The sequence below is a fragment of the Seriola aureovittata genome, chromosome 21 (assembly GCF_021018895.1).
Source record: "Seriola aureovittata isolate HTS-2021-v1 ecotype China chromosome 21, ASM2101889v1, whole genome shotgun sequence".
NCBI classification, from domain to species: Eukaryota; Metazoa; Chordata; class Actinopteri; order Carangiformes; family Carangidae; genus Seriola; species Seriola aureovittata.
In genome coordinates, this window is record NC_079384.1 from 14,368,833 (window position 1) to 14,391,636 (window position 22,804).

General features: G+C 39.2%; 3 protein-coding genes and 3 non-coding genes across 13 annotated transcripts; all 6 read right to left on the reverse strand.

The window, feature by feature from the left end:
• Positions 1 to 843: 843 nt before the first annotated feature.
• Positions 844 to 958, reverse strand: LOC130163025 (U5 spliceosomal RNA). Its single transcript, XR_008826344.1, has one exon. It is a non-coding gene; the product is annotated as a U5 spliceosomal RNA (small nuclear RNA).
• Positions 959 to 1,873: 915 nt separating this feature from the next.
• On the reverse strand, positions 1,874 to 1,988 carry LOC130163028 (U5 spliceosomal RNA). Its single transcript, XR_008826347.1, has one exon. It is a non-coding gene; the product is annotated as a U5 spliceosomal RNA (small nuclear RNA).
• Positions 1,989 to 2,885: 897 nt separating this feature from the next.
• LOC130163030 (U5 spliceosomal RNA) lies at positions 2,886 to 3,001 on the reverse strand. Its single transcript, XR_008826349.1, has one exon. It is a non-coding gene; the product is annotated as a U5 spliceosomal RNA (small nuclear RNA).
• A 4,378-nt stretch (positions 3,002 to 7,379) lies between these two features.
• On the reverse strand, positions 7,380 to 13,492 carry LOC130163002 (alpha-N-acetylgalactosaminide alpha-2,6-sialyltransferase 1-like). Of its 2 annotated transcripts, XM_056366966.1 has the most exons (9): positions 13,322 to 13,492; positions 12,801 to 13,104; positions 12,460 to 12,622; positions 11,336 to 11,498; positions 10,792 to 10,930; positions 10,608 to 10,711; positions 9,628 to 9,711; positions 8,980 to 9,079; positions 7,380 to 8,465 (listed from the first exon to the last, which is right to left on the reverse strand). In XM_056366966.1, the coding sequence occupies exons 1-9, from the start codon at positions 13,423 to 13,425 to the stop codon at positions 8,262 to 8,264; spliced, it is 1,365 nt and encodes a 454-aa protein (XP_056222941.1). In that variant the 5' UTR covers positions 13,426 to 13,492; the 3' UTR covers positions 7,380 to 8,261. The 2 variants fall into 2 exon arrangements, with proteins under 2 accessions (XP_056222941.1, XP_056222942.1); XM_056366967.1 differs by lacking the exon at positions 9,628 to 9,711.
• A 123-nt stretch (positions 13,493 to 13,615) lies between these two features.
• Positions 13,616 to 17,404, reverse strand: LOC130163004 (matrix-remodeling-associated protein 7-like). Of its 3 annotated transcripts, XM_056366969.1 has the most exons (5): positions 16,858 to 17,390; positions 16,187 to 16,300; positions 16,054 to 16,087; positions 15,825 to 15,933; positions 13,616 to 14,203 (listed from the first exon to the last, which is right to left on the reverse strand). In XM_056366969.1, exons 1-5 carry the CDS (start codon positions 17,119 to 17,121, stop codon positions 14,089 to 14,091), a joined length of 636 nt encoding a protein of 211 aa, XP_056222944.1. In that variant the 5' UTR covers positions 17,122 to 17,390; the 3' UTR covers positions 13,616 to 14,088. The 3 variants fall into 3 exon arrangements, with proteins under 3 accessions (XP_056222944.1, XP_056222943.1, XP_056222945.1); XM_056366968.1 differs by having other exon boundaries at positions 16,054 to 16,300; positions 16,858 to 17,404; XM_056366970.1 differs by lacking the exon at positions 16,187 to 16,300 and having other exon boundaries at positions 16,858 to 17,376.
• Positions 17,405 to 19,241: 1,837 nt separating this feature from the next.
• On the reverse strand, positions 19,242 to 22,746 carry srsf2a (serine and arginine rich splicing factor 2a). 5 transcript variants are annotated; one of them, XR_008826223.1, is made up of 4 exons: positions 22,199 to 22,746; positions 20,635 to 21,690; positions 20,269 to 20,361; positions 19,242 to 19,704 (listed from the first exon to the last, which is right to left on the reverse strand). XR_008826223.1 is itself a non-coding variant. In XM_056365499.1 (3 exons), exons 1-2 carry the CDS (start codon positions 22,552 to 22,554, stop codon positions 21,354 to 21,356), a joined length of 693 nt encoding a protein of 230 aa, XP_056221474.1. In that variant the 5' UTR covers positions 22,555 to 22,746; the 3' UTR covers positions 19,242 to 20,940; positions 21,330 to 21,353. The 5 variants fall into 5 exon arrangements, 2 of the variants coding, with proteins under 2 accessions (XP_056221474.1, XP_056221475.1); XR_008826222.1 differs by having other exon boundaries at positions 21,330 to 21,690; positions 22,199 to 22,745; XR_008826221.1 differs by having other exon boundaries at positions 19,242 to 20,361.
• Positions 22,747 to 22,804: the final 58 nt, after the last annotated feature.

Consider the following 22,804-nt stretch of genomic DNA (forward strand, 5'->3'; position numbering starts at 1 on the left):
CGCGCGTGCGTGCGAGCGCGTGTGTGTAGTCCATGTTGGTGTTGCAAGAAATATAACTGTAATAATCCTGTAATGTTCCCTCTGACTTTAAAGGAGCAGTCCGTAGACATGGGTCTAATGTTCATTAAAACTAGCAGGGATGGGGGTCACTTAATGGTCACAACAGTTAATAACGTGATACAGGGAAACAAGCTGGAAAAGAAATTAGGTGCGTTATGAAATCTTGAATAGCAAAATGACATCACATACCCGCAGTGGTGGAGGGCGTATTCAGATGCTTTCTAACCCTAACCCTTTAAGAGTAGTGATACCACATCACGAAAATACTGTTACAGGTAAATCCTGCTTTCAGAATTGCCTAAGTAAAAGTACAGAAGTATTATCAAAAAAATGTTCTTTAAGTGTCAGAAATAAAAGCACTGGAGCTAAAAACGAAGTAGATTATTCACATTTGTTTACACATTATTCACACACATTTATCAGCAAGCTACCTTTTATATTAGCGAGCTAGCCATGTTACATAAAATATGTTACATAAAATATTAAAGCAATGAGACTCTGCTTCCAGGCAGAAAACTCCATCTATCTGTCTGGATAAAAAAATCAACTGTGAAACCATTAATTCAGCCAACAGTACTAATTGCTCATCATGGTAAGAGCCCTCCTCCATAGCTGGGGCCCTGGCACTTACACTACCGGTCATGAGATCTCGTGGCTGCGTTAATCTCGTGAAGTTCTCGCTGCTTACGTTTGCATGACGTCAGACAACCACACGAACCGACACACATGGCAAAATAGAATAAACGGTGTTTGTAGTTTCATTGCTTTTCTACATGATGAGGAAGCTCCGCGTGAAGCAGAGCATCAAAAAATTGAGTGAAACTCTTATTGTTCCTCTCCACGGAAATCTTTAGTAAAAGGCGAAAGATTTATACGATCTGAAGAGAAACAAGAGTGATCTAAACTTCAGGAGCGCCACGGACCGACCGGTTGGGCGACCACACCGTTTTAAGTCCTGGTTCATGCAGAAACAGTTACATAAAAATATATGCCACGTAATGTGTAAATAAAGAAACACACATAGAAACTAGTAATGTGGCGGTCTAATGTAAAAACCTTACGTTTATTTAGCATTGGTTAACCTTTCAGGCTATGGCGCAAAGCATGATGGGATTGGGTTTTTACATTTTTTTGGTAAATTGTCTCCGTTATAACGTGAATTCTATTAATCCCTATATTGAGGTGCAGTACTGCATGTCAAATGTATTATTTCCCACAGAGTTAATGTCCCCGCTTTAAAATAAATCGTGTATTAAACTTAGGAAATATCCGCCCCCTTCTCTCTCCCTTACACACACACACACACACACACACACACACACACACACACACACACACACACACACACACACACACACACACACACACACACACACACACACACACTTACAACTCAGGCTGCTGAAGACGAGTGAAGTACTGACATTTAGATGAACGTCTACTAAACCGGAACTAAGTGAGAAAAACTATAGTTCACACTGTTACAAATACAAATAATAAGCGGACTATTTATTTATCTCGAATAGCCCCTAAGAGGCATCAGCTCATTTTCAAGGGACATACAAACACAAAACACCAGCAGTCTGTAGGAAATGATGATTTAATTCATTTCATTTAAGAATTTAAATGCTGCGCGGCAATCCTATACATCCTTTATCCTGTGTTTGACACTGAAATAGTTTACTGCAAGATAATGGAAATTACACTTCTCTACACCAACTGCGTCTAATTAATCAGGGCAAGTTCTGTCTCTCTCATGTTATTTATTTCGAGGTTTCCCTTCCGCTTGTTTGTCATTTGTACATGTTCAGAAAGCCCCACTTTTCAGCAGGGCATCAAAAAATTAGATTAAACTCTTATTGTTCCTCTCCACGGAAATCTTTAGTAAAAGGCGAAAGATTTATACGATCTGAAGAGAAACAAGAGTACTGCCTGTGAGAGGAACCACAGAATGACCTGGTTGGCGACCACACCGTTTTAAGTCCTGGTTCATGCAGAAACAGTTACATAAAAATATATGCCACGTAATGTGTAAATAAAGAAACACACATAGAAACTAGTAATGTGGCGGTCTAATGTAAAAACCTTACGTTTATTTAGCATTGGTTAACCTTTCAGGCTATCGCGCAAAGCATGATGGGATTGAGTCTTCGCCAGAAATACATTTTTTGTAAATTGTCTCCGTTATAACGTGAATTCTAATAATCCCTATATTGAGGTGCAGTACTGCATGTCAAATGTATTATTTCCCACAGAGTTAATGTCCCCGCTATTAAATAAATCAAATGTATTAAACTACTAAACTTAGGAAATATCCGCCCGTTCTCTCTCTCTCTCTCTCTCTCTCTCTCTCTCTCTCTCACACACACACACACACACACACACCTAAAACTCAGGCTGCTGAAGACGAGTGAAGTACTGACATTTAGATGAACGTCTACTAAACCGGAACTATATGAGAAAAACTATAGTTCACACTGTTACAAATACAAATAATAAGCGGACTATTTATTTATCTCGAATAGCCCCTAAGAGGCATCATCTCATTTTCAAGGGACATACAAACACAAAACACCAGCAGTCTGTAGGAAATGATGATTTAATTCATTTCATTGAAGAATTTAAATGCTGTGCAGCAATCCTATACATCCTTTATTCTGTGTTTATAAGTGGAATAGTTTACTGCAAGAGAGAGGCGATGAAACCTCTCCTATATACCGACACAGAGAAGACTGAGTAACACATACAACAGGATGACGTAGTTCGTGTAGTTGTCTCAGCCTGGAAATCTTTTATTTAGCTTATTATTTTGCACATCATTAGAAAGCCCCGCTTTTCAGCAGGGCATCAAAAAATTGAATTGAACTCTTATTGATCCTCTCCACGGAAATCTTTAGTAAAAGGCGAAAGATTTATACGATCTGAAGAGAAACAAGAGTGATCTAAACTTCAGCAGCAAGAACAGGCTGAGTCCATTAGAGAGGACGCTCACTTCACTGCTGGTGTGTTGTTAATGTCGCTGCGTGATAAATAATGAAACGAACAAAAAGTTTTCATGAATGCAGTTGTGTTAGTGAATATTGATTTTGCACTGGTTAAATGTGAAACTTAAAACTGATATTTATACATGTTGTACATATACATCGTAACATTTGCTCTGTTTCACGTTGTGACGCAAGGCATGATGGGAGAGGAGGGCTTTAGTTTTAAGGCTCTGAGCTTTTTCTGAACCCTTTTATGTGTAAACTGAATCTGAATCTTCTCTTAAATTGTAATCTGAATTCGCATAGCAGCTGCAAAACCCAAGTCAGCGAGGAAAACTTGTATTGAAATAAATTATGTCTCTTAGTGTAACGGCTGACACACACGCAACACACACTTCAGGAAACAGTGCTGCAAATTGACATGCAGGACAACGACCCCCTGTGGTAAGGGCCGCTATAAACAGCTCACACAACTAACAACTCACCACTACTGCTGGAGTGCTTTAAGTAAAATAGGAAATAACAGTAAAACTAATTAATGTGGTGTTGGGGCTCCATCATTAATTAAGCTACAACTGCTTAGAGCAAAAATGATATTCTACGATGGTCATATAAAAATATTGGTGGACGGAGTATTCTGATCCTTCTCTTAAGCAAAATCAATATCACACTGCAAAAATACTACAAGTGAAAGTGTATTGTGGCGCGCGAGTACAAGTATAATCAGGAAATGTACTTACAATACATGATTTTATGCCATTAGATTATAACATTGCCACTAGATTTGGCACTAGACCACCAGCATCAACAGCTAATTCAAAGGTCACATCTCCGGCTTGTTTGCACACCGCCGCCCCCTTCATGTTCTCAGTCAGCAAAACAGTTTCCCAGTGAAAGTAACCACTCAACACACAACAAGAAGCACGACTGGATGAAGTTATCCTGCCTGAAGTGAACCAACAAAAAACAATCCAGCCACAACCGTTAGCCCGCGTGATGCTAATGTAGGAAACACTATGTTAGCGGACATTATCATGCTTCACTATAGCTGGTCATTAATAATAACACCCCCTAGTGAAGAACAAAGGCCAGTTCCAAGTCAAACTGCAACCCTTAAGCAGCTTGTCGTACTGTCCATCGTGGTAAAGCCAGATCTATGGTTGCACTGCAAAAGAAATTCAGCCTTGAGGGGCAGCCCACAAATGACACTGATGGAGCCGGTGCTTTGGTTTTATCTCTTTCTTTGTAGGAGGCATCTTTAGACTTTAGAGTTCTTAATCGTGTATCTTGTTATGAAGGAGGGGTGGCGCCTTTTATATATCTGTGCCCAGGGGCCCATTGTTTTGTAATCTGTACATTGTACATTATAATACAATGTTTTGTTAATACAGAGCAAAAATAAAATGTTTATAGTAAAAGAACTTCACTTCACTTCATTCATTCTTTTTATTTTCAGAGGTGTGCAACCAGGCCACATAAGAAAAGGCTTTGCACAAAAGAATATGTTGCTGAGGGATTTAAATAAAGGCACAGACTGAATAGAGTAAGAAGCTCCACATTTACATAGTTTCCATGTGTTGACAATTTAGGGATTTGTACATTGTACATCGCATTTGGTTTTATCCCCTCATATATATAAATTCATCCACTAATTAAAAAGGAGGCAAATGTTTTTGTAGTCGTACCTCTAATAGGTCAGCAGGTGGTGCTGTTTGTTATAATAAATTTAAGGGAAATCTCTGAAAAAGTGAGTTCAACCCAACCTTGTGACCCATAATATGAAGGCTTAACTTAAAACTTAAAATGGTACAATATTTTGCAAGAAGAAAGCGCAATGTCAATATTCTTATATCTCTTACAGTAAACATCTTCAGCTTTAATGCTAAAACACAATCCCTGACCACATCTTTAATTCTTTCCTCAGTAATCGCAATTAGCTGATTGATTGATAATAAAAAAAGGTTTTAGCTGCATTCAGCAATAGACAGTATAAACAATACACACAATACAATATACACAATGATATACAAAAATCCATAAACCACCCCCAATGCATTAAATAAATATCATAGATATTACTTCAGCTGACTGAGGTTTTGAGCACCCTGCTCTTCCTCAGACTTCCCATCTTCACATAAAATGTATTTTCCATAGGTTAAACATGTCAGATTCACTGCAAAAACAGACCAAAGCCAATAAGACAGGAATTAAATGTTCAAAAATCATTAGAATTAGAGAAATGTCATTTTGATAGTGCTGAGATGTTCCCATGTGGGAAATTGCATTTTAATCAGAATTATTTTATAATAATTGACCTAATTGCAAAAACACATTTTAATTTTGATTGGAAAATGGATATGATAAATCCCTGCATGAATTAAGATGTTATGAAGTGGATTGAGTGATGATATTTATAGTTTGAAACAGGGTAAAAGGGGAATACTACAGACTGGAATGACATGGTCATCATCTCCTTTGTTCCCATCTTCACATAAAATGTATTTTCCATGACCTCTTAAACAAAGAAGCAAACCAGCCTAACCTGGTCCCATATTACATGTTCCACCAAACCAGTCAACCATACAATAACAAATACTGAAAACAGTACAGTACAGTACAGTACAGTACAGTACAGTACAGAGAAGATCGTCATTTTGCTGTACTTGGTGCATCACTGACACGTCAGCATATAAAAACTGGTTTCTTTTTGGCACATTTAACTATGTGTGTTCATTCACACCCAGTGTTTTGGCTCTGTATCTCCTAGTGGTGGAAAAACTCCAACCCTTTATAGATATAGATATATTCTGTTACAAATCTTACTTAAAGGAGCTATATGAAAGTTTTCTCTGGACGGAAGTGGGTGGTGGTGACGCTCGCTTGCCAAGAGCTTTAGACATCGTTTACAGGACTCTGAGCAGAACTAGTACTAGTGCTTGTAAAATTGTATTTACTAATTGGCTCCTAGCCCATCTGTGAGTAACATACAGGCAGTGACCTTACATAAAAAAAATAAAAAAGTTAAAAAGTTAAAAAAATAAGAGACTATGTTATGTTCCATGGACAATCCAAAGGAAATAAAAAAAAAAATCAATGTTAACAAATAAAAAACATTGTGAATAATAGATTTAAAAGATAGCACTCAGCAGGACTTGTTTATCAGGTTTTCCCCTCTGCATTATGATCATAAAAGATTAGCTATTATCTTATATATATGGCATAAAAAAACAAAATACTAAAACATTGTATACTTTCAATTCCAGGAAACAGGAAATCTTCAGTTATCTTGCCAGCTAACCTTAACCAGCTGGACTGCAGTCACTGCAGTTTGGTTTCTACCTCTGTTTTCTTACATTATTACAGCACCTTTTTAGTACAGCTGCTGCATTACATACCATTCTGTTTATCAAAAACATGGCATGTACACACTGTTAATTAAAGGACAAGTGTTGCATAGCTTTCTCATAATTTGTTTTATCATGCCTTGACACCAACTGTTACAATACCACAAAAATGAAGTGGTTGTCGAAAATATTAGTTTTAGTGTTTTTACAACTTATGTAAAAAAAAAAGAGTGGGATCTTTAAAAAGCAAAGAAGTTAGTTACTCTGAAACCAGAAATGCAACAAGCGTTGGAAGAAATATTAACATATCAGCAGATTATTAGCCTGTATTGTGTCATTTTGCAAATAGAGACGCTAAATGTTCTCTGGTTTTAAATGTGAGCTGCTTGTTATTATTTGGACAGTTGGTTTGACAAAACAGGCAAATTTAAGAAAGAAAAACATCTTATTGGTAAAGTGATTTATTGATTAATCAAGATTGATTGATAGCAGATTGATTGATAGTGAAAATAATTTTTAGCTGCATGCAGCAATACACAGTATAATTTATTTAGAGACATCCATGAATTGAACAAAAAAATACACAATGCAATACAAAAAATCCATAAACCATCCCCAATGCATTAAATAAATCAGATATTACTTCAGCTGACTGAGGTTTTGAGCACCCTGCTCTTCCTCAGACTTCCCATCTTCACATAAAATGTATTTTCCATCACCTCTTCAACAAAGAAGCAAACCAGCCTAACCTGGTCCCATATCACATGTTAAAACCAGTCAACCATACAATAACAAACACTGAAAACAGTACAGTAATAAGAATAACAGAGAAGATCGTCATTTTGCTGTACTTGGTGCATCACTGACACGTCAGCATATAAAAACTGGTTTCTTTTTGGCACATTTAACTATGTGTGTTCATTCACACCCAGTGTTTTGGCTCTGTATCTCCTAGTGGTGGAAACACTCCAACCCTTTATAGATATAGATATATTCTGTTACAAATCTTACTTAAAGGAGCTATATGAAAGTTTTCTCTGGACGGAAGTGGGTGGTGGTGACGCTCGCTTGCCAAGAGCTTTAGACATCGTTTACAGGACTCTGAGCAGAACTAGTACTAGTGCTTGTAAAATTGTATTTACTAATTGGCTCCTAGCCCATCTGTGAGTAACATACAGGCAGTGACCTTACATGAAAAAAATAAAAAAGTTAAAAAGTTAAAAAATAAGAGACTATGTTATGTTCCATGGACAATCCAAAGGAAATAAAAAAAAATCAATGTTAACAAATAAAAAACATTGTGAATAATAGATTTAAAAGATAGCACTCAGCAGGACTTGTTTATCAGGTTTTCCCCTCTGCATTATGATCATAAAAGATTAGCTATTACTTGATGCTTTTATCTTGTTATTTCGATTCCACTGAATGACTCATAAATGCAAACTAGCAGTCTAATACAACTTCCCTTCTCCTATCCTAACAAACATCCCTGAGGTGCTGTCTGTGGTTCTGTTAGGTTAAACAGAGTATAGATCCTATTAGTATTTTGTCCCCCCCATTTATATCATTGAGTGTAGAATACATATAAATTGATATCAGTTTTCCTGTAATTTGGCCTGTTGCAAAACATTGGGTTGTTTTTTTTTACCTCTCTCTGTCAGACCAGGATTTAAAAAATTCCCCTTTTTATCACACACTTAATCCAGACAGTACTATGTAAAAAGACACATTGTGTCAACGGGTGTGATTTACACTCATAGTAAAACAACCTTTTTCCAAGGAGGGTAAACAGTACAACTAAAAAAAAAAAAAATCATTAATTAAAATGAACTCTATTCTTGATGCCATTGCTGCCATCGTCAGTGTATCAGTGTTACTTCTGCTTTTCTGTCCCTGTGTCTGAGTCTGCTCTTTGATATAGTCTTATTATCTTATTGTCATGTAGTTTTTTCCATGTCTTCATCTCCAGGATGTAGTCGTGGTTTGCGTAGAAGACAACATGGGTTTTAACATGTTTTTCCACATAGTAGTTGGAATATTTCTTGTAGTCCTCAGTCATGAATCCATACAAACTTACCTGAGAACAGGAAGAGTTAGAGAATAATCACACCAAAGAAGAGTTATCCAAGAAGAGTTATATCGAGGGAAACTGGATTTGGTTGTAGATACAGTTCTTGACGATGTTTCGCATCTCAACCTAGAGGCTTCTTCTGACTGACTGGTCGGGATACTCAGGTATTTAAATGAAGCTATAATCTCCTGTTGGTCCATACATTGGAATCTACAGCCAGCAACCTGGTAGCTAAGCTCACTAATAAACACATTACAGCTCAAAAACCGACGTGTAAACACAACTATTTCAGAAATATAGTCCCCACATACCTGTAAAGCCACAAATTGTTTTCCATACTTAAATTTTTGCATGGATTAAACAAACAATATGTAACATGTTGATGCATATTTAACGGACGGATATGAGAATGGTATCCATTTACACATCTAACCCTGAGCAAGAAAGCTAATAAGTGAAGTTCCCAAAATGTCAAACTATTCATGTCAAGTTTCAAGATGTTTAAATAATATTAACTTACTGTGTCACAGGTGTGTAGAGCCAGGAAGACAGTGAATGCCCCATTGGTTGGTCTGACTATCGCCCAGAACGAAGCATTCAGATTAGGAGACTTTAAAAACCTGTAGGCAATAATTAAGTACCAAATGAACATAGTACATTAAAAATATGTTTTGTATCTATAAGAAAAGACAAAATGCAACCTCCAAAATGACCATAAAGTTGAGGCTTCTTTGTAGAAGGTTGTAAATGACCTGATAATTTCTCTTCTTCCTAATAATGTGGCTGTCCTCATTCTGTTTAAGCACTGATTTTGATAGTTTATCATAGCATTTCAATCAAAACACTTGAGAAATAGGCCGAAGCATTTACTATACTTGGAAGGGTTTTTCTATTGCTGATTTAGTCTATTGCTCACTGAAGCACGTTTCATCCTATTCAATAATCTTCATTGCTCTGGATAATATTGTTAGTCATCATAATGTAAGATATTGCTTTACGCTGATGATACACAACTGTATATGTCTGTTTCACCAGTTGTTTGAATGCTTGCTTTACCTGTTCTCAAAGTTTATCTGCTAAACAATTAAACAATTAGGCCAATTAGGCCATTATTAGAGTCAACCATAACAAGTAAAAAGTTTGGGTAGGATTGTGAAATGAGTTTGACCTGTTTCGCACATATCTGAGAAAGTCCTGGTGCAGAACATAGAAACGGCTCTCATTGTACTGCCCAGCATAGTACGTCCTCGGCCTGGAGGGTAAAAATACAAAAGTCTACAGTGATTATTAAAGAATGACATGATGAAAATGGGCTTTGTTACTATACCATATGCTGGAGCTTTAGGCAACACATCTCAAATAAAGTTGTTCTGGGTGATTGAGAAATAAATCAGCTGCTGTTAATGTTGAACAGATGTCTAACTGTAAATGTCACTAGTTGCTTGAGATTCAGAACCTGGTTAAAGACAGAGTTGTATCTGTACTTCTTGAGCAAATACAGTGATGGTGTGATGGAGTGGCCTGTGTAAATGTACACCAGTGTTTTGTTCCCTACATCACACTATTGAGTCTGAAATGTGCCACTGGTGTAACTATGGACATGAGGGTGTGGAGTGATAAATAACTATAGTATGATCACAAACATTAAATCATGCAGCCTGTGTGTAATGTTTCATTGTGTTTGCCTACCGTATTTTATCTCACAAATCATTTGATTTCCAACAACGTATAACAGCTCTTCTTAACTACCATCTTGAATTGAACCAAACGCAAAATGCAAATACAAGGTCCAAATATGAGGTTTATCTTTGTATATTGTGTGGTTCTTGCTTCTAAAATGCCTGATTTTGGAAGGGAGTTTTGTGACATTCTGCATGTAACACAAAGATGCACTTAGTATATCTTGTGAATGTTTAATATGACTTGTAACCTCCATAAATTGTACTAACTGTGTCAGTCAATATAGTAAATCATAAGTAAAAATAAAATTTCACTTCTATTGGATATTTGACTTTGAACCAACATGGAGACACGTTTTTCAGGCCTGCTATATTGTAGCAGTGGGTGTACAGTATGCATGCTTTTGTGTTTGTGTGTGTTTGTATAGTATCCAGGCCTACAGAGAATATATACAGAGTTGATACTCACCGCTTGTTATGGTAGGGGCCAGCAGCAATCCTCTCTCCTTTCAGAAGACCCTGGAGCCAATTGAAATCCCTCATCCCCTCAGGAATCAGCACATACTTTATACCCTGCCAAAACTGATCAGTGAGTATGTGTGGAGAAATTAAACCATCACAACATTACACCATTGTCGTTTGAGTTTCAGTACCTCATCGTTAGGGACAGAGCTGTATCCATACTTCTTGAGCAAATACATCGATGTAGTGATGGAGTGAGCTGTGTGGACGTACACTGATGTTTTGTTCCCTACATCCTCCTCGTAACCCTTGATGATTGCGCCATTCATCCTGCCGCACAAACACATCCAAATGCTGTATTTTCTAGCAAGATAACCTCATAAAGCAAAAATATTTTTTCTCAACAAAATAAATCATTCAAGCATCCTGGAGCTGCTCCCATGTTGACTGAACAAACTCTATGTAGCTCTGACAACCATGACTGATGCTCTTAGTGGGTTGAGTTGGTTTTAATCAGCCGTTATGTGTCACAGAAATCACACGAATTTACAAATGCTACTGCATGGGTCTACACAATGGCTGATTAAAGTCTGCTAGACTGACAAAAAAATTGAACCACTCCTTTATGGTCCTGTGTTTAAAAAAACCCAATTTAAGCTCACAGTAGATGAAGTCCTGGGTGGTGGGGACTATAACAAACAAAATCGCCAGGTTTGTTCACTCCCTCTTTCTTACCGAAAAACGTAATCGTGTGAATCTATCTCTTTCCCCATTTTAGAGCCATTAAGGATCCCCGCGGTGCCCACCACAGCACAGCGAATACAGCCACCACTGCCAGCCTTTGGAGAGAGGAGAGGCTCTTTTGGCTTTGGGATCAACCGCACTGAAGCCATCACGTCTGCAAACCAAGAAATACATACTGTGTTTTAAACTGACGAACTGCCAAGCTTGTTAGGTGTTTGCATGCAAGTGTTAGCTCATGTGTTATATTTTAAGTGGCTATAATGAACAATACATCAGGGGTTACTCGTGGTGATGAACCTACAGAGAATAATCACCAGTATCTGCAGCTTCCCTCGTCTTTACAGAGCTTTATTGTGAGTTTTTGGCCACAGGCAGCTGTTTACAGTCTGCTCATCACCAATACAGCAGACAGACACAGTTAGATTGGCTGGTTCATTTACTAGTGGAGCAATAAGCAGCTAAAGAGCTATATTTTTCTCAGGAGATGGTAGAGACCAAAAACAAAGCAAAAAAAAACTAAACTAAACAAAAACAAACAAACAAACAGTGAATATTGAACTTGAATACATGAATTTGAAAGAAACATGACTCCAAATGAATGACAGTATTTGCTTAACTGTATGCTAACATGTTCGCCATAGTTAATTTCAGTTTATTTTGCTCCCTCCAAGTCAACATATCTATTAATGCAGCTTTAAACAATAAATTATCAAATGATAATAATGAAAAATTGTGTTGATGGATTAACTGATTATTTAACTATGTGTCATGTTGCTGTAGTGACAATCCCAAGATAGTACCAAAGTGTTGATATTTAAAAGTGGCTACAATTACACAGTGGATTCAAGGGTTACAGAAGTTTATTTCAAACAGGACGCATGAAATTTTAAACTCTTGTGTTTGTGACGTCATTACCAGCAGACAGCACCAATTTCTTTTTGGCTTTACCAGCCACAGCAGCAGTAACTCAATGTTATCTACTGTATATAGTCCTCAGCTGGGAGTTATTCAGGAGCTCGTCACTAATGATTAATTCTTTGCTCACCTATTACTCAGCAGCTACTCACATTTTTGTGTACTTTATTGTGAATTGTCAGACACATGCAAACACTTACCGTCATACTTGAACTCCATAAAACCAAAGGGATTGTTAAAATGTGAAAGTCGGTTCCACTCGCTCATGTTGATATTGTCTTTGTGCATGAACAAACGCATGTTGGGGAGGAAAGCCTTCTTGAAGCTCTCATCCTCAGAGTTTCGCACAGACTGGGCACAGGTCTGAAAATATAGGATAAAATGTTAAAGGCAGTGATACTGCGCAAGCGGTAAAAGGAAAAACAAATAGATATTCATGTTGGTCACACCAAAAACACACATTTGAACAAACATCAGCCATGTTTACTCAGTCCTGAAAAGTTATTATATTCATGCTGTCATCTTATCATGGCATGCTTACTGTCTGTCGGGGTGGGGCATCCTGGTTATAGACATCCTCAAAGTCCCACTGAGGAAGTTTTTTGAAGGATTTTTTGGAGAGGACCGGCATGGGGGTCTCAGCCACAGCTCCACGTGCAGAGGTTTTCATTTGATCAGTTTTTAGCTTTGTCACTGGTTTAGTTGTTGTGGAAACTGCGACTTTTGCTTGTTTTGCGTTAGACACAGCGGGCGGTAGAGTCGAGATTCCCCTCTCAACCCATAATGTAACGTCACTATCAAACAATCTCTCTTGACCGGTCTGTTTTCTTAAGAAATTAGTCCAGCTGAAGTGGAAATTTGACAAAAGAGCAATAGATGCAACATATAAGAGTTAGCAAGACACTTTATTAAAAGTAATTAATAATTAATAAAAAAGTACTGGACCTGGAGATGTGCTGCTACACATTTCTGCAACTAATTTACAACAAATGATAACAGATTAAAACACTCCCTTCTTTATCTTTCATGTTTCTCTATGGATAAAATACAAATACAACTTACCTGATGCGTTTCAGAGATAAATAGTCCCATGATAAGATCAATAGTAAGATGCTGACCGACATCACAAGCAGCCCAAAATAAATCCTGTGGGTTCGGACTGCCATCCCTCTAATTTGGAGTCTTTGCTGTTCAATTAGACACAGATGAGTGTTTGTTTTCCCTCTTATATTTGTACCCAGGTGGGAAAGCCACCCAAGAATATTTCACACCTTGTCACTGAGGTTGAATGGGCAGGGCTACCACTCAGTTTCCTGTTACAGAGATCTATCATAGACCAGGAACCAGTCACGCACATTCACAATAGTACATAAAGTGGTTTATTGCACAACAGAGTGGAAGTTATGCAGCAATAACTTGCAGGGGTTTACACCTGTTACAGAAGTTAAGTGAAGATAAAGTTGAGTTTTTAAAAAAAAGTTTTGTAATAAATTAACATTTTTATTATAATACAAAACTAATAGACATAATGATAGTCTTTTATCTCTTTTGGTCCTTATTTGCAATTTGGTAGTTATAAAGTCCTGCTCTGGGCTGGTGTTTCCTTTGGTCTTCATGTGGACTGCAGTTTGAATGACAGGGGATGGAAGCAAAAACAACAAAAAACAAAAAAACCCACAAGAAACAAACAAAAAAAAGGAACACAATTGAGAGTAGCTGTTGAGTGTATTGTGTAGCTCTGTTGAAGAGGTCCGTCAGTCGCGCTCACAGGTAAAAGAGCGCAGTCAGAGGGTGGATGGCAAGGCAAAGAGCTGAGTCAGAGAGGAGTCTCAGATGGAGTAGAGTCTGAGCTGCTCCTCCATGTCTCCCTCCGACACCTCCCCAAACGTCTCCTTGTTATCGTGTAGCAGCTGGAAGATGGCAGCCAGCTGCTCCCGTTGCACCCTGGAAAAACAAGAACCAAAGTAATATTGATAGGTAAAAATCCTAAACTCTCTTTATCACTTGTACAAATTTCACAACATTTATGAAGTATAATTCGTACTGACAGCTATATGCTATATATGCTATATGTGTGTGTAAATAATGATGTTAAAACACAAGGGAGATACAAGAGGACAGACATAACGAAGGGAGACCTTTGATCAACTCAGAGACAACATGTAAAAGTCAATAATTCACATCTGTGCAGAGAAACAAAGACAAGCAATGCCGAATAAAAATGCTCATAAAGATGAGCTGCATGACCAGAATTAAATGTTTAATATTGAATAGCTATATATGTTTCTTCTCAAAGCATAAACCTTTTACTGTCCCTTCACTTCCTCTATTCATATGTTACTGAATAGCTAAAGCTACTGCTTTGTCAGCAGCAGGTCCCAGTGTTGCGTTACAATGACTCCTCCTTGTGGCTGAGCAGCAGTGAGTCCTCAGAGGATTAACTAACACTTATCTGTCAGAGGTGACGACTGGAGACACAATCAACACCTGCTGTGACACCTGAGAATCACACATCTAATGTGGAATAATGCGACAGCGGGTGGTGGGTAAGTGGGATCAGGTAAGCAGCACTGCACGGTTACATTGGTCGCTTCATGGCCACTTGAGGATAAAGAGCAGATGAGGCCAAAACTGTAAAAGCAAATTGGCCTGAAAAAAACAGCACTGAAGTGGTTTTCATACAATGGCCAGAAAGTGACTCCCCTGGGACAAACGGGTGAGAATAACTCATACTTTACCATGTATTTGCTCCTTTTTCAGGCTTACAGACAGTTAAAGTCTGTGTTCGAGTGTATTCTGCAATGATAAGAGCAGGGTATGCAAATACATTACAGAGAGGATAGGGCTGAATCACTCCGCTGTTCCTTATTTGTTTTAAAGCATCAGCCACCAAACTCTTTTGAGTCTCGTGTCATTCATCCTTCAGCTAATGCCTGGCAGAGACTCAATCTCGCCTTACTCAGTCTCGCCTAAAGCCGAGGGGTGATACAGCAGCTAATCGTGGAAGGCTCGGACTGAAATGCCAACAACACAGATACACGTGAAGACAGCGTAGGGGAGGCTAGAGGGAGGAAGACGAGGAGTCGACATTGGACAGAACGCAGAACATACATGTGGAAACAAGGGAACTTCATAGGAATTCATGAAAAGATTTGATTTTCAGTAAATCTTTGCCCAAGCATCTTCTGTTCTGTTTTGGAGGATTAGGGGGGGGCAAGCACAGGTTTAGGTGTTCAACCCCTGGGAATTTAATATATTGTGACATATTTGGGTACTACTTTTTAATAAGGCACTTTTTATAATGAGTTTAGTAGCTGCAATTAATCTTTATGAATCAGATATAATCCATTAATAACAACAACTATTGGGTTTTCCAGGTTGTGGAAAATCCTCCTCCAGCACGACACTTTGCATGACTTTCTTAGTAGTTCTTCAATTCACTAAGGAGAACTCTCCACTGAGTCTTGCTGAAGAAATAAAGAGATAATTAGTTGTTCTTATTGATGGCTTATAAACCCTTTATAAAGAGTGTCTTATCAGGAAGTTGTATTCATATTTTACTGACCTCTGCTCCTCCTCCAGCTCGTCTTTGGACATCATCATTTGCAAGTGGTGGGATCGCGCCTTTCCAGGGACGTACTTCAAGGAATTGTTTGCATTTGATTCCACCTTATCTGATAAAATGGAATAAACATTGATTAAAACCTGACACAAAACCTTTATTTATAAAATATATATGGTATATATTTAAATATTTAACTCACAACTCTTTCAAAGTGGGTAAAAGTGCTCACCGTTGATCCCCGGGCTCTCTGTGGCTCCTTCAGTCTGGGGGTAAGAGAAAGCACACTTTATGAGCTCCTTATCAGAGAGCCCAATGAATGACCTACGGCCCCTCCCTGATGAGACCTCGGATGATGAATCTACCTCTAAGCTCATATGCCTAGATCCAGGCCTGGGGATGGACAGGCTGGATGTGGAGGAGGAGTGTTCAACTGGTGTTGCCAGTTCTTCAGTGAGAGGTTGGGGGTGTGCCTCCTCCTGTCAGAGAATTAAGGGGTCAGATGAGGAGCATCACAGCATCACTTTGCACAGGTCATCCCCCTAATAGATGCACTTTTACCTCTCAAATATCTGTGTGTGGCTGCCATTGGCAGGCAGGCTGGATTAGAAACTGCTGGGCACATATTTAATTCAAAACAAATCAATTTAACTCCTTGTGTTACCTGTACTCATCATCCCTCCTGGATGCTGATGTGGCCTACACTTCACACAGGTGTCACTGATGGAAGAGCCACTGTTCGTTTATTGTATCGTTTCATACTTTGTTCCCACTAAAGACTAAAGTCAAATTTTAATGCAGGATCTTTACTTGTTAAGGATTTTTTTTTTAATCCATTATACCATTACTTATGTTTAAGTGAAAGATTTGAGTGCTCCTTCCGTCACTGAGTGGACCATGTAAACAGTATCTGAGTGGGAGGGATAGTCAGATCAAGAGAGACGTACGTAATGAAAGAGCGTTTTGCAGCTCTAACAAAACAAACCAGGACTGTGGGTGTGTAAACTGTATGACAGACAGATCGAAGACTACTTACTGAAAGCACAGATTTCACTACATCCCAGTGATCGTGTGAGCTCCCGCTGATCTCACACCAGTCATCCGCTGCCTTCTTCTTCTTCTTCTTCTCGGGTAAATAGCCATTCTGCTTCGGCCCCGATTGATCTAATCCTCCGGCTGCACCGAAATAACTCCGTGCGTTTGCAAAGTCGGCTGTAGAAGAGCCGTTAAATAACGAAGTTGCGACCACAATAGCGAGAAGCGTGAAAATAATAGCAGATAATACAAAAGTTAGACTCATGGTTGTGGAGAGTTTCGACCTGCAATGTGACTCGATTGTCTTTCCTGTTTCTCCTTCTGTTCACTTGAGTCAACTGCATTCACTCACTCAGCCATCCTTGTAATAATCCCCACCACAAATCAACGTTAACAGGCAGCGTTTACGGGATATGGTACAATCTCCTCTCCGAGCTGGACGTCATATCCTCCGGGTCCGCCCCCCGCCCAGCGTGCGCCGACTACCCCCGCCGTTATAACTCCAGACTGCCGGACAGCACAGCTCAGGTACGCTGGCATGGCACGTTGCAACGTGCTCGGCTCTCGACTTTTGCCCGTTAATCCCATCAGCGGCGGGTGTACGGCACAAAGCGGGAGATGTAAATGGTTTGTGACAGGACCCGTGTACCGTGGCTGCAGGCTGATAAAGTCAAGCAGGGTTTACAGTCCGAGCAGGAGAAAGCGTCGGGTGTTCTCGCCTGAGGACTCACCTTGCAAACAGTCTGCACCTGGGATTAAATCAGGACAATAAACAACAAGAGCACTAAATTTGGAGTCCAATGGTTTAGATTAATGACCCAATATTAGTAATTTTTCCTTATAGTTGTGATATTTACCTGCTTGACCAACAAGGCAACCGCCCCTGGAGCTGCAGCAGCTGCCATCAATTCCACCATTTTTTTTTTTTTTTTAAGGTTAAACCTAACTTCTGAAACTAAACCTTTTCAAACATTTAGTGTTATACACATCATAAAATAAAACTATACCCACACAAACTAGTTTTTACATAGAAAATCTTACTAAATATCCAACTACACCAACTAAGTGATGCGCCAGGTGTAACTGTTGTGTAGCTAACTGAACCAACTGACAAAGCTAACATTAGCTTGCTAGTAGGAGTGCAGTTAACATAATCAAAGATCCTCTATTCAGGTTTCTCTACTGTCTCTGACATAATGTAGACTATGGCCAACATCAAATTCGATAATAAGGACGTCAGTCTTAAATATTTTTAATTATATTTAAAAAAATAACAAACCTAAACTTATATGAATAGAAGTAGTAGCTACATAATGTCAGTTAAATTAGCATAATCATTTATTTCCCATTCTATATGAACTGAAAAAAAATAACAAACTACAGTAGTTTAAATATATTTATGATTTGAAGATCCACTGCAGACATGCTTTATGACATAAAAATACTTTCCTTTTATTTGTCTGATTAGTTTTTGCACAAAGCCATTTCCTTATTACAAATGTTTCAAATTACATCTAGTTCTTCAATGAAAAATCTGGCATCGATGAATATACAATATGTATTTTTTTCTTGTTTAAAGTAAGCCCATGTAACTTAATAAATGTTTTTATTTGTTTACATGAAGGTGATTAGAAATATACAATATAACCAGTTAGTGGTGTTGGTGTTACTAAAAGTGATGATACAATTTATACTGCGAGATGCTGAAAAAATACTAACCATCAAAGATTTTTCTACCCTTTTAATAACTATAATTAGATTGAATAAATGTATACTATGCTACATTGAGTGATGTATGGTAATATATCACAATTTTAGCATCAAATTGATTAACTGGATTAACCAAATACTGTCATTCCTAACTGGTTATAGCAAATATAAATGTCTCCTCAATTGATCTTCCTGGAAACGTATATCAGTATCGAAATTTATACATCAAGGCCCACCACTAAACATTACTGTTTCATCACTTGGCTTGACCAAAACAAGTTGTATGCAAAGTTTAGGGTTACTTAATTTTGACTTGGTAGGGTGCCCAAACTTTACTATTTAATTTTTTTAAGACCGTAAAATAAAGGAGTACATTGCATTAAAAACCACATTTTTTTTACTTGACTTTTTGTTAAATGTCTGTTGTAGCAGGTGCATTTACTTTTTACTTGACAAAAATAAACCGATTGTCACTTGTCTCTATACAAACTTTTGCATACACCTATCAATCCTGACAGTGTTTTAATTCAGGTTACACAACAGGTGACCATATGATTTATACTGGTGACAAATTTGTTCTCACTAAACTGCCTGAGAGTTGAGGTAAACTTGATTATATAGCAAATACATTATGATTTGTATGAAGATGGACATAACAGAACTCACATCGGCAACTTATTTAAGACAAAAATGTTTATTAGCATTCACCTGAAGCAATAACAAGACATTTGAGAGGTTCACAGAGGAATGCAATACACAAAAATGATTCATTAAGCAGTCAGAACTGCCGTTTAAACCCTTTACTAGGAGTCCCAATGGACCCAATTTCAAGAAGCGAGCAAGGCCAGTTTTCAACAGTGGATGAACCACAGAGAGGGGAAAAGGAAAGTAGGGAGAATAAAGAGAAAAGGGAGAAGAGAATCTGTACAGCACATGGAGGGAAGAAGAGATCACAAGACAGGAGAGGATGGATGATCTGCCACACCTGTGAGCTTACAAACCGGCAAACAGCAGCGGAGGGTCGAGCCCCGGAACAGCACCGGGCACTCAGCACCGCAACACGCCACACCATGTCACCACCGCACTGCACCGCATCTTAACAGCTAACCAGCATTACTCAACTGCTACACAACTGCGCCTAGTGCACAAAAGATACACAAGAAAGAGGGTTAGAGTCATAGGAAAGCAACTTTAACCAGACAGAAAAAAGAGATGTGACAGAAAAGAAAATACTATGTTGCCGGATTAACAAGTCACAAATTAAGTGGCAATGCGAATTTTTCATGTTTTGCTTTTATGTCACTGTACAGTAAGCCATTTTTCCCAATAAGAGTGGTATAACATAGCTGAAATATCCAACGTGACCCTTTTCTACATCAACTCTGCAATAAAACTCTCCCATATCCATCTGGAAAGAGTGTTAAACAAGGGGTTTCATTAAAAGAAATATACTTATGGTCAAAAAAGAATTTATTAACATATACAAATTCAATCAAAATTAAAAATACCCAATTTTGATTGGGGGAAAAAAAAAAAAAAAAAAAAAAAACCAAACCAAAAAAAAAAAAAAAAAAAACACCTTACAAATCCCTTTCAATGTGCTCAACTTTACAAACAATGATGACATCAAAGTTACAGAATTTGTTTAGGCAAATTAAGTCAAATGAAACATTTAAAACATTTTAGACCAAGCTCCAATAACCTTTCAGTCTGCATTCAGTGGTAATAGTGGAGTCCACTTGCTCCATGTGAGACTCTTCCTGATGTCCTCAGCAAAGGCTCAATCATCTGAGATCTGGAAGGAAAGACAAAATACAGTTGAGAAGAGCAAAACAAAATGGCAATGTTCCCTTCTGCAGCTGACCTGATATTTAAACAGTACTGGTCTGATCTTCTCCCTCTTGACACTAACATTCATAAAACTGGCTTTTTTGTGCAACTCTTCTTTTAATATACCTAATATTTCTAGTTATTATCACATTTGTTTACACACACCTTTCTTGGCCCCACACTCCCAAAAACTAGTTCTAACAAGACTCTTACACTCGGGCATATTTGAAAAACAAACCTCGGGGTCCGTTCCCTTTGAGAGGCGGAGGACGCCACAGGCACGGGTGGGAACAGTGCTCAGTGCATCTGCCTGTGATCCCCGTGAACGTACCTCACCACACCACCTCATACACCAACTGACAGCCCGAACCACCGCCATGACGACCTGCTCCATAGCAACCACCGTTGCCTTGGTGACCTGCTCCTTAGCAACTGCCATCGCTCTCAGCAACAGGCAGGTCACATGGGCGGGTCACACACTAACTGCTCTCACACTGCCACACCCCCATCTCCTCCTCCTCTCTTTGCAAACAGGACTCCGCAGCTTGGAGGAAAGAATTCCACATTTAGGTGAACGTTTTGAGTGAAGCACCCCACGTCCCATCCACCCCTCCCTCCCATACACACTCACATCACCCCAATTTGAATTATGTGCTATGGCAGATCACATTAAGTCAAATCTCCCTGTGAGTGCCTGTGTGTGTTTTAGCTTTACTGAAGGTACAAGCAAAGTAAAGCACACACAGCACTAGGCCTGTCTACATCAGTCCCAATCTAATTTTAATTTCTAAAAACATTCAAGATTCTGCAGACCTGGTTGCTTGTCTGCAAATGATTGCAATGTAGCATCAAGACTGCAGAATACCACAATGATGACTACTGTCTGAGTATAACAAGTAATATAATCATTAATCCACCCTTTCCCCTGAATACCGTCATATTGCGTCCAAGTTTGGGTTAAGACTCGGCTCCGTTGTCCTCTGGTGATTTAGGTCTACTCTTGGATTTGGACCTGGACCTGGATTTTGACCCTCTGTTGGAAGGCGGGGTTCGACTTCTTGACTTGGATCTGGAGCGGGAGCGAGACCTGGAGGGAGACTTTGACTTGCTCCGTCTGGGGGTTCTGGACTTGGATTTGGACTTAGACTTAGACTTGGACCTGGACCTTGACCTGGATCTGGAGTAAGAGCGAGACCTAGAGCGGCTGTAGTGGTGGCGGCTCCTGGATCGGGAACGGCTTCTGCTTCTAGAGCGGCTGCGGCTTCGTCTGCGGCGGCGGGGGCTGGCTGACCGGCTGTGGTTAGAGAGAGAAACATTTCAATAATATGGCCAGAGCAAGGCAAAAATAAAATAGAAACTGAGAACTAAATGGCAGGAAATAAATATAAAAATAAAGAAATAATTAATATATATGTATATATCTCTTTGGGTTTTAAACTGTTATTTGGGCCAAACAACTTCACCTAGGGCTTTAGCAACTTGTCATTTTTCAGTATTGCTGATCCTCTATAAACTAAACACTTAAGTATATGATCTGTAGATTAACTCAAAACGTAAACAGTTTAAGTCCTTGTAAACTGTATAAACGTATGTAAATTAAAGCAGTGAATACAATAATAACCAGATTATGGTTAGCATTGTGTGCTGTTGGCCTGCAAGTATCGTTAGAAATGTTAAGGCTTACTTATTGCTACATAGTAAACAAGGAGGAAATGCTTCTAAACTACTTTCGTTTAGTGGGCCATGTGCTCCTATCCTTCATAAAACTATTCCCTAGCCAAAGCTAAACAGCCCACTATTACCTCCTGCTTCTGCGACCGTACCCTCCATATCTGCGTGGCGGAGCACCTCTCCGGCTGTACATTGAGTCCGGTGGTCGTCCGTAGCGGGCCATCTGCACCCGAAGCTCCCGCCCGTCGAGCAGCGCGCCGTCCATAGCGTCCATGGCGTCCTCGGCGTCGCGCTTGTCGAGGAACCGTACGAAGGCGAAGCCGCGGCTCTCCTTGGTGTACCTATCCCGGGGGATATATACATCCCCCACACGGCCATACTTCTCAAAAACTCGACGCAAGGTCTCCGGCGAAGTTCGGTAAGTCAGGTTGTCCACTTTGAGGGAGGTCATTCCCTCCACGTCTGGTGGCGGCCTTCCGTAGCTCATTTTCTTCTTCTCCAAGCAACAGCAAAGGCCACTTGAAAGACAAACTGCTAGGCCCTACCGTTTGTTATAACGGCTGCTTTGGTTCCTAAGTCTCCAGTTGGCGAATGTAATTCAAATTCTGCCTGATTTATTCTAAACGTTCGGCCCTTGACGTTGCTCGTTCCGCGCTGCTTTCACGTGAAATGGCGGCAATAAAGCTTCCTTCTCCCCTTTCTTTGCGCTCCTGTTGGCCTCGTCTGATTGGCGGTTC

Bases quoted from the DNA above. Each gene is read 5' to 3' on its own strand.
- LOC130163002 (XM_056366966.1), bottom strand. From the start codon at position 13,425: ATGGCAGTCCGAACCCACAGGATTTATTTTGGGCTGCTTGTGATGTCG. The intron at 12,623-12,800 runs GTAAGCATGCCA...CTATATTTTCAG, and splicing joins ATGCCCCACCCCGACAGACA to ACCTGTGCCCAGTCTGTGCG. The intron at 10,712-10,791 runs GTACTGAAACTC...CAGTTTTGGCAG, and splicing joins GCTCTGTCCCTAACGATGAG to GGTATAAAGTATGTGCTGAT.
- LOC130163004 (XM_056366968.1), bottom strand. From the start codon at position 17,121: ATGAGTCTAACTTTTGTATTATCTGCTATTATTTTCACGCTTCTCGCT. The intron at 16,301-16,857 runs GTAAGTAGTCTT...ATTCTCTGACAG, and splicing joins TAGTGAAATCTGTGCTTTCA to GAGGAGGCACACCCCCAACC. The intron at 14,204-15,824 runs GTCAGTAAAATA...TTGTTTTTCCAG, and splicing joins GAGCTGGAGGAGGAGCAGAG to GGTGCAACGGGAGCAGCTGG.
- srsf2a (XM_056365499.1), bottom strand. From the start codon at position 22,554: ATGAGCTACGGAAGGCCGCCACCAGACGTGGAGGGAATGACCTCCCTC. The intron at 21,691-22,198 runs GTAATAGTGGGC...CTCTAACCACAG, and splicing joins TACGGTCGCAGAAGCAGGAG to CCGGTCAGCCAGCCCCCGCC.